The 15,668-nt window shown below is 48.7% G+C and overlaps 1 protein-coding gene across 1 annotated transcript; it reads left to right on the forward strand.

Moving 5' to 3' along the window:
• The first annotated feature begins 8,267 nt into the window (after positions 1–8,267).
• Positions 8,268–14,107, forward strand: XCR1 (X-C motif chemokine receptor 1). Its single transcript, XM_007531453.2, has 2 exons — positions 8,268–8,380; positions 11,939–14,107. Exons 1-2 carry the CDS (start codon positions 8,375–8,377, stop codon positions 12,956–12,958), a joined length of 1,026 nt encoding a protein of 341 aa, XP_007531515.2. The 5' UTR covers positions 8,268–8,374; the 3' UTR covers positions 12,959–14,107.
• Positions 14,108–15,668: the final 1,561 nt, after the last annotated feature.

Here is a 15,668-nt window from a genome sequence, read left to right on the forward strand (position 1 = left end):
ACATATTCCCTTGGACAGGGATTTAGCCTTCTGATTGCTCACACTCCAAGTGCCAGACACGGCGTCCCTTGTCCCCTGACTAATCTGGGGTGGGATCCTACTCAGGGACATGCATAGTGACTTGTGTGCATACAATGAACTTCCTCAGAGGGAGAGGAGTAGGAGCCCATCCCGGCCAGCACATACCGCTCATCCTTCCAGTCCTAACTTTCGCACTCCTGCCCCTCACGCCACGTTCACCCAAATCGCTGGTAGGTCCAGATGGGCACGGCTGCTCACATGTCCCCCTACACCTGGTTTTCGTCACCTTCCCTGAGTAACTTGGATCCACCCTCCAGCTCCCTCCCCCACTCTGTAAAGTATTTGTTGAGATCTGTCCCCAGACTGAAGGCCTGGCTTCACACGTCTGATCTGCTGCCATCACCCCATCCGCGTGGCTAGAACTGAAGGCAACTGGGCATCCTTCATCCAGTTCTGGATAGCAAACTCTTCGGAAATGTTGGTACGGTTGCTTCTGTAACTATCTGCTATTCCTGTAGAGAAATTGATTTGGATGTTGGACTCTGGAGTCTGAGCATGAACCTTTGCAGCCTAATTTGAGAACCTACATTTGTCAAACTCCATACTGTTTCCCTCTGCCGAGTCACTCAACACTCGACCTAACCAAAGAGATTGTTTCTTTTGTTTGTTTGTTTGTAATTTTTTAATTTAATCTTTTATTTATAAAAAGGAAACATTGACAAAACCATAGGATAAGAGGGATACAACTCCACACAGTTCCCACCACCAGAACTCCGTATCCCATCCCCTCCCCTGACAGCTTTCCTATTCTTTATCCCTCTGGGAGTACAGACCCAGGGTCACTGTGGGATGCAGAAGGTGGAAGGTCTGGCTTCTGTCATTGCTTCCCCGCTGAACATGGGTGTTGACAGGTGGATCCATACTCTCAGCCTGTCTCTCTCTTTCCCTAGTGGGGAAGGGCTTTGAGGAACCAGAGCTCCAGGACACATTGGTGGGGTTGTCTGTCCAGGGAAGTCTGGTTGGCATCATACTAGCATCTGGAACCTGGTGGCTGAAAAGAGAGTTAACATACAAAGCCAAACAAATTGTTGAACAATCATGGACCTGAAGCTGGAATAGTGCAGATGAAGAGTTGGGAGGCCCTCCATTTTGTAGATAGCTAGTAGGCATATTTTAGTTACATTCCAAAAAGCCTGTGGCTATACTAGTGTTTTGGTTTTTTTTTGTTTGTTTGTTTGTTTGGTTGGTTGGTTGGTTTTGGGTTTTTTTTTTTTTTTTCCTGAGCTTGAAATCTGATATGCAGGTAGATCCTAGTTATTGTCTGGGGAGTTGGTGTCATGGCTGGCAGAAGGACCAGAAAGCTGGATCAGGGAAGAGAATAGCTACCAAATATGGGAAAGGTGTATAAATATTGTTGACTGTAAACCTCATCAATTTCATGTGATCTGGGGCCCATAATCAGCTTAGGATCCTATGTGACCTCTGCATCCCTCTAGATCTGAGCTCACATTCTGTGGTCATGAGCAGGAATATTCCAAGCTGCCCCAATATCAGGACCCATCTTCCTTAAGTTTAGTATGCTGCCCAGTCCCTTTGGAGGATGGAACATTCTCTGCCACTGTTGATCCAAGTTGAGGGCAACGTCCTATGGGGGTCCACAAAGAGGTCTATTGTGTTGTTCCTGCTAGGAATGACCGGTATCAATGGAGAGAGGGGTTTATTCGAGGTCTATGCCCATCATGTTTGTTTGGGAATCTTAGGACTCCCCAAATAGGGCCCAAGCTGATGGGGTGGCCTAATAGTGACTAAAGAGCTTGGCGATACGAGAATCCGGCCTGAAGCCCAGCCAGTCTATCTTGGCGTTACTCTCGATCGCACTCTGTCATTTCACAAACATCTCATAAAAACTGCAGCAAAGGTGGGCGCGAGGAATCACATCATTGCAAGACTGGCCAGCTCCTCATGGGGCGCGAGCGCTTCCACACTACGATCATCATCTCTGGCATTATGCTATTCCACTGCAGAATACTGTGCCCCAGGATGGTTCCGTAGCCCCCATGTCCACTTGGTCGATTCCAAATTATATTCCTCCATGAGGATCATTTCTGGAACCATCCGTTCCACCCCGGTTCCGTGGCTGCCAGTTCTTAGCAACATCGCCCCGCCAGATATTCGTCGGGATGCGGCATCATCTAAGTTCATTTCCCACGTCTACGCTCGACTGGACCTGCCAATATACGCGGATATCTTCGCCCACCCTGTCCAACGCTTGACGTCTCGTCACCCAATCTGGTCCCCTACGCCTACACTGAACTTCTCTGTCCCAGACTCTTGGAAACAGAGTTGGCAGTCAGCTGAGGTAAAGAACAAACACCTCATCACAGACCCCTGCAAGCGTCAACCCGGCTTTGACCTAGCACGTTATGATTGGGCCCTCCTCAATCGCTATCGAACAGGCCATGGCCGGTGCGCCGCTATGTTCCATCGCTGGGGAGCCAGAGATGACCCGAACTGCCCCTGCGGCTACAGACAGACTGTGACCCACATAGTCAACAACTGCCACCTCTCCAGATTCAAAGGAGGTCTTGAAACTTTACATCAGGCTCAACCTGATGCTGTTGACTGGCTACGGAAGAAGGGCAAACGCTAGAAGAAGAAGAATTAAAGTATGCCAGTGTCTTGCCCTTATTCAGCTTTTGCAGTCCTTGGTTTGATGAGGTTAGCTTTGGAGTGAGTGAGAGAACTGTAATAGGAAGTAGGTGAGGAGGGTCTCTAAGTCTAAGTAGACACTATTTCATTATGAACTTTATATTGACTCACTACAGACTATTGTGTATTTTTGCTTTCAGGTATATATTTTGCCCTAATTTATGGATACATGTGAACATATGCCCTATCTCATAGGACCTGGTCTATAATATCTAGGTTCTGGGATTTTGTTAGGAAGTGAACCTCCTGGAATGGAATTAGAGAATACTATGAAAGGAAAGGTCTCACCTGAGTAATGAGGCCGAAGGGTTGACATTCCATGCCTGATGTCTCTGGACACAGTCTGAAGTGAAGCATGCTGGGGTGGTACTCATTGAATCGATTAGGTTGGGATCAGTGAATGCAATATCATTTGGTATGAATTGAGAGAAGCATGCAGGAAAGCAAGCCCCACCCTAGAGGTTCCAGGACTTGGGAAAATATAGGCTCTACAGAGGAAGTTGGGGATTCCTACTGTTAGGGTTTAAGAAGACAATAGACAGTTATTTCTATAATCACCTTATTTGGCAATTGGGTTAACTTTGAAATATCCCTTTGTTAGGATTTGCTGTATCATACACACCATCACCATAATTTATGTCCTTCAACATTATTTGTATATAGCTGTGCCACTGGTTGCTTCTGTTCTCCCTGGTCTAAGCTCTTAAGAGAGTCAACATATCAAAGAGCTTGTTTCTACAGATCTTCACGGTACACAGAAAACTACACTCCTCACAGGCCACGAACTGCATTTTCCACACGACTTCCCACTAGGAAAGGCCGGTTGTGTCCTAAGAACTTCACTGAACGCCCCAGGCTCACTCATTCACAAGTGCACACCTCGCACTTCCTGCTCTAAACTCTCGCTCTCCTAAATGCACTGTTGTCAAAATCTGCTGAGGGTGTGGATCCACCTGCCAACACCCATGTTCAGTGGGGAAGCAATGACAGAAGCCAGACCTTCCACCTTCTGCATCCCACAATGACCTTGGGTCCATGCTCCCAGAGGGATAAAGACTAGGAAAGCTATCAGGGGAGGGGAGGGGATATGGTGCTCTGGGGGTGGGATTGGTGTGGAATTATACCCCTCTTATCCTATGGTCTTGTCGATACTTCCCATTTCATAAAGGAAAAAAGAAAGCAAAATCTGCCCACCCAAGCGTGTCTGAGGAGAAGTGAAGGGAGAGGAGTGGAAGCCAAGCATCCTCGTGCAGTCTTTCCCAGAGATCCTGGAATGAGCCTCACGGCCCAAGCATTTCAATGTCTCTTTAGTCTTTGGTGCAGACAGGAAGCTTCGCCCAGAGCTGCCCACGCTTTCAGAGCCTGCCTGTGAGGACTCAGTCTTGTTGCTGCTAACCATAGCCGTTCTCTGAGCCCCGCCTAGATGAGTCCTGCTCGTTCTCTGCCCCAGGAGAAGGCAGAGGTCCCTGCCTGCTACCTGTGTTTCCTCACATCCTCATGTGAGAAACATCTGAATGGGTGGGTTGACTTCCATGGGCTTCGAGGAAAAGGGCACCCACCCATGAGTCGGCATTCACATGGTCACCCAAGGTGGTCAGGGAACCAGGAGAAGAGTTGGTCTGTGGCCCAGAACAAGTTGGCTGTGGGAGCCCCACTCGAGGGCAGACTGTCTGCCTGGGGGGTTTCCCAGCACTGTTGCAAATGGCAGCTGCCCAGAGAAGACAGCTCCTCTCATGGCCACATCAAAGGGGGCCTGGGTGTAGGGCACAGGTTAGAGAGGGGTGGAAAATCAGGCCGGGGACTTCCCCAACCAACACGTGTTGTGTGGTAAGGCACTCCCGAGCAGGAAGGCTTAACACAAGAGCCATCAGACAGTGTCTCATAATGCTGTGAGTCAGGAATTTAACCAGGGCTCAGCCGAGAAGTTCTTTTTCATGTAGCATCAAAGAAGTGCCACTGAGCTGTGGCTGGGCTGCTTCAAGGCAGCTGCTATCCTGTGTCTGGCTTTCAGCAGAGAAGACTGGAGGACGGGGCCAGGCGGTGGCGCACCTGGTTAAGCGTTCACATTACAGTGCGAGAGGACTGTGGTTCAAGTCCCCGTCCCCACCTACAGGGGGAAAGCTCCATGAGTGGTGGAGCAGGGCTACAGGTGTCTGTCTGTCTCTTTCTGTCTCTATCTCTCCCTCCCCTATCCATTTCTCTTTGTCTCTAGCCAATTTTAAATGAGTAAAAAGATTAAGAGAGAGAGAGGACCGGAGGACTAGATTCAGCTGGGACTATCAGCCACTCCACGCATGGCCTCACCATCACAGGGACCTCATGGAGTTGGACTTCAGATGTGCTCAGGTTTCCAGTGAGATGGCTCCAAAAGGCAGTTTGAAAGCTACAAGACTTCCTGTGACCCAGAAATCCTAGAATGTGATTTGTACAAGATTCTGTGGGTCAGGCAAGTCCCCAAAGGCAACCCCCATCCCAAGCAAAATAGCACCAGACTCCCCTTCTCAGTGGGCGAAGCATAAGCCATTTCCTTCATGTGTGATCTCCCTCAAGGCAAGAGAGCTAGAGACACTTGCTGAGCTCACCATGGAGATTCTTACTCTGGAGGCCGGGCAGTGGCACACCTGACTGAGCACATGTGTTACAGTGCACAAGGACCCAAGTTCGAGCCCCCAGACTCCACCTGCAGGGGGGAAGCTTCACAAGTGGTAAAGCAGGGCGCAGGTCCCTCTCCCTATCCCTCTCCCTCTTCTACCCCCTCTCTCTCTCTTTATCTCCCTCTTCCCTCTTGATTTCTGGCTGTCTCTATCCGATAAATAAAATAAAGATACTTAGGGAGTCAGGCGGTAGCGCAGCAGGTTAAGCACACGTGGCACAAAGCGCAGAGACCAGGTAAGGATGCCGGTTTGAGTCCCTGGCTCCCCACCTGCAGGGAAGTCGCTTCACAAGTGGTAAAGCAGGTCTGTAGGTGTCTGTCTTTCTCTCCTGCTCTGTTGTCATGTCCTCTCTCCATTTCTCTCTGCCCTATCCAACAACGACAACAACAAAAATAACTATAACAATAAAACAACAAGGACAACAAAAGGGAATAAATAAATAAATTGATTAATTAATTAAGGGAGTCGTGTGGTAGCGCAGTGGGTTAAGCGCATGTGGCGTGAAGCGCAAGGACTGTCCTAGAGACCTGGGTTCGAGCCCCCGGCTCCCCACCTGCAGGGGAGTCGCTTCACAGGTGGTGAAGCAGGTCTGCAGGCATCTGTCTTTCTCTCCCCCTCTCTGTTTTCCCCTTCTCTCTCCATTTCTCTCTGTCCTATCCAACAATGATGACATCAATAATAACAATAATAACTACAACAATAAAATAACAAGAGCAACAAAAGGGGAAATAAATACTAATAAAATAACATCAAATAAAGATACTTTTTAAAAAATCAAATAAAAAGAGATTCTTAACTCTGTGCATATTCTGTGGAGCTCCTGGGACTTGCCAGGAAAGTGTTGCTGGCACTGTACAACGCTTCTGCAAAATAGCAACGACAACAACATGTGTAGAGTACAGAGTGCCTTACTTACCCACTGGCCTGGGGCTCCACATGGCAGAGCGGCTCATTAAGTTCATTTCACATAAGAAACAAATCAATCAATCAATACAGCAGTAGGATCTGTGCTCATGGAATTCGCTGGCCTTACTGAGCTTCCCACCAGGAGGGAAAGCAGCTGGATTGATACAATGTTGCACCTGTTTTAAAGGCTCAGTGCATGGGGCCCGGGTGGTGGTGGCGCACCTGCTTGAGCGCATGTATTGCAGTGTGCAAAGAGCCAAGTTCGAGCCCCCGGTCTCCACCTGCAGGGGGAAAGATTTACGAGTGGTGAAGCAGGGATGTAGGTGTCTCTCTGTTTCTCTCCCTATCACCTCCCCTCTTGATTTCTGGCTGTCTCTATCCAATAAATAAAGATAATTTTTTTTAAATTTTAAAAAGAAAGTAAGTTTTAAAAAAAAGACTCAGTGCTTCACTAGCTACAAGGCCTGTGCTGTGCCCACGTCTTTCCTGCTGCCCCATGTGCAGGGCCGAGATGAGAAAGACCTGTCCCTCTACACCTGGCGCGTGTAGCCGGGAGACGCTGGGGGTCGAGGCGCAGCACGCTCCTGTACTAACGGAAATGAACTCCACTCCGATACCAGCACTGAGGACTTGGGATAGCGGTCGTTGCCTTTAATCTCACTTCCCTACAGGTGGGTCTAGAACCTGGCAGTGGAAGTTGGTCCTTGCCCACACCGTGTTCCATGCAGAGCTGAACTTCCCTTTCTCCACATTGACTCGGCCTGACCTCCTGTTTCACTCACTTTCTGCCCATTTATTTTTACTTTCCTTATGCCGAGGGAAGACGAGAACGTACGTGTTTTTCACACTGAGACGAAACACGAAGAAAGTGGGAAGACGGCTTCACACCGTGTCTTCCTATTTAGGGAATGAACACTATTAGACACTTGCTGTATAAGTGCTCTCGGTAAATACCCAGCTTGGCAAAGGACAAGGAGGGTGGAGGGGATTGACTCCAATCCATGGGGCGACTGCCCGGTTCACCACCACCTGCTCCCTCCTATCTCTCCTTCTCTTTCTCTATGAGAAAGTTGGCCCCAGAGTGCTGGAGCCCCAATGACAAGGGAAGAAAACGGAAAAGAAAAAATAGACAGCACCAAACTTATGTTGCTCAACTAAAGACAGGGCCTCCCATGGCCCCCACTCAGCACTGCACCAGAGACTGCAGTCGGGCCAGCAGGTAAGGGGTGGGGGAGAGGTCCTCAGATCACAAATGGTTACAAGCTCCGCTTGCCAAAAGGTTCACTTCCTGTTGAGTGAGTGAGTGATCTTGGTACACCAGTCCTTCCCTTCTCTCTCTCTCTCACTTCTGAACAGAGAAGGTGCTTATTTTTGTTGTTGTTAGAGATTTATCTTTTATTACTTTTATTTATCTATTGGATAGAGACCACCAAAAATCAAGAGGAAAGAGGGTGATAGAGAGGGAGAGAGACATTGCAGTGCACAAGGACCCAGGTTCAAACCCCTGGTCCCCGCCTGCAGGACAGAAGCTTCATGAGTGGTGGAGCAGAGCTGCAGGTGTCTGTCTGTCTCTCCCCCTTCTCTCTCTCCTCCCCTCTTAATTTATCTCTCTCTATCCAATAATAAATAAATAAATTTTTAAAAATAAAGATTTATTTTAAAAAGAGAGAGAGGAAGAGAGAGAGACAGACACCTGCAGCACTGCTTCACCACTTTCGAAGCTTTCCCCCTGCAGGGAGGGATGGTGGGCTAGAACCCAGGACCTTGCACATTGTAACATGTGCGCTCAATCGGTGGGCCACTGCACAGCCCCCAGGCAAGGTGTTTCTATCTTCAAACAGAATATGAAAGAAGAAGCAGCACTTCTGCTTCTAGTCACATGTACAACAGCTTAGTTCCTCCAAAACATTTCCTATCTGTGTTTCTTTCTCATTTTGATGGCCTCTTCCAGACATTCTGGGATTAGGTGAGGCATCAAAACCAGCTGAAGTGGGAGCGTGAGTAAGTCTCCAGGTCATGAGGCCTCGGCCCAAGAGGTACTGACTCCATCCTTGTGGGGAGCCCGGAAGGTCTGCCTTGCTGAAATGCTGGTCTGTTGTTCATGTTTTAATAACTGTATATATAATGCTTTTGTTTTCCTTATGCTGGAGAAAATAGAAGACTTATCTGATCACAGTTTTTTATATAAGATGCTATTGCTGTTGATGTTGTTGTTGTTGTTGTTGTTGGTGGTGGTGGTGGTGGTGGTGGTGGGTAGACAATTTTGAACTATGTGCTTCAATCAAAATTGCGTCCTGGACCAGAAAGTTTAATTTTCTTTCTCAGAGGTTTTCATGGGCCACAGAGATGGGGAGGAAACACAACAGCTGGTCAGAGAGAACCAAACGCCTAGAAAAATACCAGAATGGTTGGCGCTCTGGTATAATCCTCCCAGACCCAGACCGTGAGGACTTAAGAAATGTAGAATAAAGGAAAGAAAGAAAGAGAGAAAGAAAGAAAGAAAGAAAGAAAGGGAGAGGGGGGAGGGAGGGAGGAAGGAAGGAAGGAAGGAAGGAAGGAAGGAAGGAAGGAAAGGAGAAATGGAATGAAATGAATGGCTGACTGACTGGTAGAAAAGTGGATGGGTTTCCTTGGAAGCCAGTATCTCCTTCATTTCGATCGCTAAGAGTTTGTTTCCCGAGTGGGCATTGAGTTTTGTCCGGTGGCGCTCTGCTGTATGTCAGGATGGATCCAGTAGCTAAATCACCACTTGGTGACTTCGTTTGGCTTTTCAGGTATGAAAGAATTCTTCTGTTTCTTGGACAAGCTTCCTCTAGTCGATCAATATGTATTATCCTTTTAAAAAATCATTGCTAAATTTGATTTGAGGATATCTATCTAAGGATGTTCATGTCTGCCTGTGTGAGGGATAATTTACACGGTGCTGTGTGAAATCTTGACAGGTGCTTGACAGGTGCGCTAGAATAATTATCTGATTTTTGAATCTTCTTTGTGAAAAAGATTTTTATAGGTAAATAAATTTCTAAACTCAGAGTTGAACTTTTCAGATTTTGACATGGTTTTATATTAGTTTTGGTAGATTGAATCGTCACAGAAAGTTGTCCATTCCATTTACGTTTCTGGAGTTATTTGTATTAAATTGATCGTAACTTTATAAAAACCCGTCATGTGTGCAGCTCTTACCCGTCCTCATACCTGTTATTGACAGTGTGTTCCCCTCACCCCACTCTCTCTTTTTTTCCTCAATCATCTGAGCTAGGATTTTGTTTAGCTTCAAAATGTTTTCAGACAAATCATTTTGGTTTGCATAATTTACATCTTTTTTATTTTCTGTGTCTTTATTTTGCTTTTACCTTTTGTATCTCCTTCACTGTACTCACTTTAATTTTGATTTGCTGAATTTTCCCCCTAACTTCTGGGTCATCTTATGGTCAGCTTCTTGATTTTTACTTGTTTTGGGTTTTTTTTTTTACATAAAAGGAAACACTGAAAAAACCATAGGATGGGAGGAGTACAACTTCACACAATTCCCACCACCAGATCTCCGTATCCCATCCCTCCCCTGATAGCTTTCCTATTCTTTATCCCTCTGGAAGTGTGGACCCAGGGTCATTGTAGGTGTTGAAGGTGGAAGGTCTGGCTTCTGTAGTTGCTTCCCTGCTGAACATGGACACTGACTGGTCGTAATGTGAGTCACATTTTCCTGTTTTTTCATATACCAAGTAATTTTGTTGTTGTTAATATTATTATCTTATTGTCAGGGTTATTTCTGGCATTTGTGTCAGCAGTACAAATCCACGGCTCCTGGTGGCCATTTTTTCCATATTTTTTTCTTTCTATTTTACAAAGAGAATTTGAGAAGGGAGGGGAGACAGAGAAGAAGAGAGACAGAGACACACCTGCAGACCTGCTTCACCACTTGAGAAGCGCCCCCACCTCCAACAAGTGGGGAGCGGAGGCTTGAACCCAGATCCTTGTGCATGGTGATATGTGAGCTTAACCAAGTGAGCCACTGGCTGCCCCCTGCCCATGTAATGCTGTATTGTGTGTTAAGCATTAGGAATTCTAGGTTTTCGATGCTGGATTCTGACTCATTCTTCTTGGGGGAAAACCATGTTGATTGTCTATTGAGTTATTTGTTACCTGAGCAGGTAAGCAGCCAGGCTGAGCTCTGTCTGAGGGAGCAGGAAAACCGTGTTGATTGTCTATTGAGTTATTTGTTACCTGAGCAGGTAAGCAGCCAGGCTGAGCTCTGTCTGAGGGAGCAGCAAGCACCTGAGCTCAGTTCTTCCAGCTTCCACATGCATGTCCCCGGCTGAGAAGCCACGCCAGCACTCGGGAAACAAACATTCACAGACCGGGGGGCTGTGCGTCCTAGGCCTTTCCTGTCTGACCTCCCTACCCTCAGGCTCCAGTACCAATCCCTGCCCTCAACTTGGCCTGATATTTTAAAATTAAAAAAAACAAAAGCTGTGAGTTTTCTACTAGAATTAAAGAAGAGTTATGGGACATATACTCAGTGGAGTTCTCCCTGGTCTTACATCTGGGTTGATTTTTTTTTCCCCCATGTGTGTGTATTCAATTCTCTAAATTCCCCATATGAGTGAAACCACCCTGTAGTAAGTAGTCCTTTACCCCCTCACTTCACTAAGCGTATTCGTCTTCAGTTCCATCCATTTTATTCCACAGGGCACAATCGTGTCTTTTTATTGCTGCGTAGTACTCCACTGCATATGTGTTCCATAGCTTTTCTTGAATCCACTCATCTGTTGGATGGCATTATGGTTGCTTCCATATTTCAGCTATTGTCAGCTGTGAACATGGAGGTACATATATCCCTTTGAGTTAGAGTTATTCTACCTGCTGGATAGATTCTAAGGGTTTCTTGTATTCTGGAGAGTTGGGGGGATGTGACTACCACTGGGTCGATATCTGATTGTTTTTATCTGCCCTGGTGTTGCAGGCAATACAAGTCACCACCCAAACCACCAGCCACTTCACCCTCGGGCTGCTTCATTTCTGTATCCAGCAGGAAGGCTAAAACACTGAGTTTATATACATATTTTTAAATGGCTTGTTTTGGGGGGCTGGGCAGTAGTGAAGTGGGTTAAGCACACATGGCGCAAAGAGCAGGGACCTTCGTAAGGATCCCAGTTCAAGCCCCCGGCTCCCCACCTGCAGGGGAAGTCACTTCACAGGCGGTGAAGCAGGTCTGCAGGTGTCTGTCTTTCTCTCCCCCTCTCTGTCTTCCCTTCCTCTCTCCATTTCTCTCTGTCCTATCCAACAACAAAACGGGCAAAATAGCCTCCAGGAGCAGTGAATTCCTAATGCAAACACCAAGCCCCAGCAATAACCCTGGAGGAAAAAAAATAAAAATGACTTGGTTTTAGTCACTTAAGCTAACAGAGAAGACAGCGATTTTGAGCAATTTCCCAACACGAAGTTACTTAATTTTATGGGATTTCCCACCATGAAGCTCCCTCCTCCCCCACAGGTGGGACCCAGGGGCTTGAACCCAGGTCCTTGCACACTGTACTATGTGCTCTCAACCGGGTGCGCCCCCGCCCGGCCCACATTGTTTTCCGTGTAGTCCTAGAGATCTCCAGTTCCACCCTGTGACTGTCGCCCCTGTGCCTCTCTGGTTTCAGACTGCCAACATGTACCTGGAGCTCACCCCAGACCCCAACACCTCCCAGGTGTACGACTATGACCATGACTATGACTATGACTACCTCCTGTGTGAACACCAGGACCTCTCCTTCGCCACCATCGGTGCCACCGTCCTGTACTGCCTGGTGTCCTTGCTCAGCCTGGTGGGCAACAGCCTGGTGCTGTGGGTCCTGGTCAGGTATGAGAACCTGGAGTCCCTCACCAACGTCTTCATCCTCAACCTGTGCCTGTCTGACCTGACCTTCTCCTGCCTGCTGCCCTTCTGGACCCTGGAGTACCACGGGGGCTGGGGGCTGGGCGACTTCCCCTGCAAGCTGCTCACCATGGTCTTCTCCATCAGCCTCTACAGCAGCATCTTCTTCCTCACCGTCATGACCGTGCACCGCTACGTGTCCGTGGTGTGGCCTCTGTCATCCATGAACTTCAACGGCCTCCGGTGCCGCGGGCTGGTGACCGCCGGGGTGTGGGCGGCCAGCGTCCTGTCGTCCGTGCCCGAGGCCGTCTTCCACAGGGTGCTGTCCTCCCACTGCAGCTACTCGGCCGAGCGGTGGTTCGTCGTGTCCGTGTACCAGCACAACGCCTTCTTCCTGCTGTCGCTGGGCACCATCCTCTTCTGCTACATGGAGATCCTCAGGACCCTGTTCCGCTCGCCGGCCAGGCGCCGCCACCGTACCGTGCGGCTCATCTTCGCCATCGTGGCGGCCTACTTCCTCAGCTGGGCCCCCTACAACCTCGTCATGTTCCTGCAGACGCTGCTCAAGCTGGGGCTGGTCCAGGGCTGCAGGGCCAAGCGGCGGCTGGACTACGCGGTGCTGGTCTGCCGCTGCGTGGCCTTCTCCCACTGCTGCGTCAACCCCGTGCTCTACGTCTTCGTGGGCATCAAGTTCCGCAGGCACCTCAAAAGTCTGCTCCGCCGCTGCTGGCTGTGCCAGCCCAGCCCTCCCTGCACCCCGCACTCCGGCGGGGCCTTCAACTACGAGGGCGCCTCCTTCTACTGAGCGGCGGGCAGGAGCAGAGGAGGGGCACCGCCGGGTGGGTGGGCCGGGCAGAAGGCTCAGCGGCAGGGGGGAGACGGCTGCAGGGGTGGGGGCGGGAGAAAGACACTGCACCGTGCCGCCCTACTTTTATAGAATAATGGCTTCCCATCTGGAAACGTTATATTGTCCTGGGGGGCGGGATGCTTCTTGGATTCTGAGCTTGGGATTTTTTTTATTGATTAATGTGATTAATTATTGATTAATTAGACATGGGACTCCTCCTCCTCCTCTCCATCCTCCTCTCCTCTTCCTTCTCCTCCTGCTCCTCTCCTCCTTCTCCTTCTATTTTTTCTCCTCCTCCTCCTCCTCCTCCTCCTTCTCTTTCTCCTCCTCCTCCTCCTCCTTCTCCTTCTTCTTTTGCCACCAGAGTTACTGGTGGGGCTTAGTGCCTGCAAGACTCCATTTCCCTTTAGCCATTTTCCCCCTTTTTGATAGAGGGTAAGAGACTGAGAGATAGAGAGAGGCAGAGAGAGGAAGAGGTATCTGCAGTATTGCTCCACAAGCTTGCCCCATGCACCTGGGGACCAGGGGCTTGAACCTGGGTCCTTGAGAATGGTAGCATGTGTGTTCTCTTTGGTGCACCACCACCTGACCCCATAGACGAGGATTTCTTACGGTTGATTAGTTCAGAAGATTATCCAGCATGAAGAGATTTCTAGATGGGGATGTCTTTGAAAGCCAGTGAGTATGAAAGTGTTGCCGCTTGCTGGCAAGATGTCTCTATCCTCCCTACCTTCAGGGCTGGTAGTGAAACAAGCACGTGAGAGCTCTCGTCCAGGATTAGCACATATGAAAAAGAGATTTCCTTTGGTCTGCTTCGAAGACCCCTTCTGTTTCATTAGTTTGATCCCCCCCTGCTTAACACTGTATTCTATTTACATAACCACTGTTAATCAAGCACCGCCCTGCCTCCAGGGCACTGGTTTAATCCTCACTGTTTTGCACACTTTTTCCTTCTCCCCAACCCCCATCCTACATACATCCTCTTCCGACCTGACAGTTCCACCTCAGGATATATAAGGACAGGATTGTGATTAGAGATGGCTTAGATTGCGCTGCGTTCTACATGAATAAAGAGATACTGCGTACAGCTCAGCCCTGAGTCCCTGGTCGTCTGTCTCCCGCCTGCGAAGCTAGCCCGGCAGATCTCTGTGACCGTGTGGGAGAGATCTCAAACACATTCACATTTGGTGTTTACCTCTCTTGGTTTGTTCTGACTAAATTTTGCAGTAATCAAGATGATATCTTTTAAAGTGAAAATCAAATCAAATTTTCTTAGAATGTGTGTAGCAGTTTGGAAGTCACTCAAGTGGACTGAATATAAGTAAACAATTAGCCCAAAGGAGTCAAGAATTTCCCTCAAGTTAAGGAATCAACACAACTCCAGGTCATGAGACCCCATTTCTTTTTTAATTTTTTTATTATCTTTATTTTTATTAGATAGAGAAAGCTAGAAATTGAGAGGAATGGGGAGATAGGAAGAGAGACAAAGAGACACCTGCAGCCCTGCTTCATCACTCATGAAACTTTCCCTTCTGCAGGTGGGGACCAGGGGCTCAAACCAGGGTCCTCGTGCAGTGTAACATGTGCACTCAGCCAGGTGCCCCACCACCCGGCCCCAAGACCCCATTTCATCACCATCATCACCCTCAGTGCCGCCTTAGCCCTGGGGTCATCCAGCTGCAATTCTCTGGTAACGGGGAATCCAAGTCCTTCTAGCAGGGCTTTGCCTGCTGTCTGCACTCAGTGCAAGAGTGAAGGATCTGTGTGCAGCCCTCCTCCTGAGCCTGGCAAGCCCAGATGGCATGTCCCCTTCATTCCAGCTGTGAGTCTCATCCTCTGCTTTGCAATGACCAGCTCTGGAGACGCTGAAGTTGACTGGGGAAGAGTGAGGGTCTCATTTGAAGAATTGGACCAATAGCACTTGGTTGAGTGCACCTGTTCCAATGTGCGAGGACCCGGGTTCATGCCCCTGGTCCCCACCTGCAGGGGGCAAGGTTTGCCAGTGGCGAAGCAGGGCTGCAGGTGTCTCTCCCTCTCTGTCACCCCCTTCCCTCTCGACTTCTGTCTGTCTCTATCCAATAAATAAATAAAGATAATTAGAAAGAGAGAGGGGGGCGGAGAAGTGGTGAAGAGATGCAGCTCCTGTGAGTTTGCTTACCAATGGTTGGGGCCATCACGAAGCTTGGATTTTAAAAGCAGCTAAAGGGAAGAGACAACGAGATAGTTGTGTGGTCAGAACCCAGTCTGTGAGAGTCTGGTCAGACAAACCATTTGGCCATCTCCTCGTATCACGCCCTGGCTCAGCCTTCAGTGAGGAGGCTCGCTGAGGTCATGGGGTACAGGCTCTGCTTACCCACTTGGCCCATCCCAAGCTCCAGGGGTTTTGAGCACAACGCCTTCTTAGAAGGGAGGTTATGGGGGGTGTCCTGTGTGATGGCTGGCAGACCCTTTGAGAGTTTTACTCAGGGCTACTCCCTCCACCCCATCCCAAACCATCCCGGGGCACTTATCCAAGTAGTTTGTTTGTTTGTTTGTTTGTTTGTTTGTTTTTGCTACCAGGGTTCTCAATGGGATGAGGTGCTCACACAATGAATCCACCAGTCCTGACAGCCATTGTTTATTTACTTATTTTTCTATTAGATGGAACAGAGAGACATTGAGAGGAGAG

Source organism: Erinaceus europaeus, chromosome 12, assembly GCF_950295315.1.
Source record: "Erinaceus europaeus chromosome 12, mEriEur2.1, whole genome shotgun sequence".
Classification (NCBI taxonomy): domain Eukaryota; kingdom Metazoa; phylum Chordata; class Mammalia; order Eulipotyphla; family Erinaceidae; genus Erinaceus; species Erinaceus europaeus.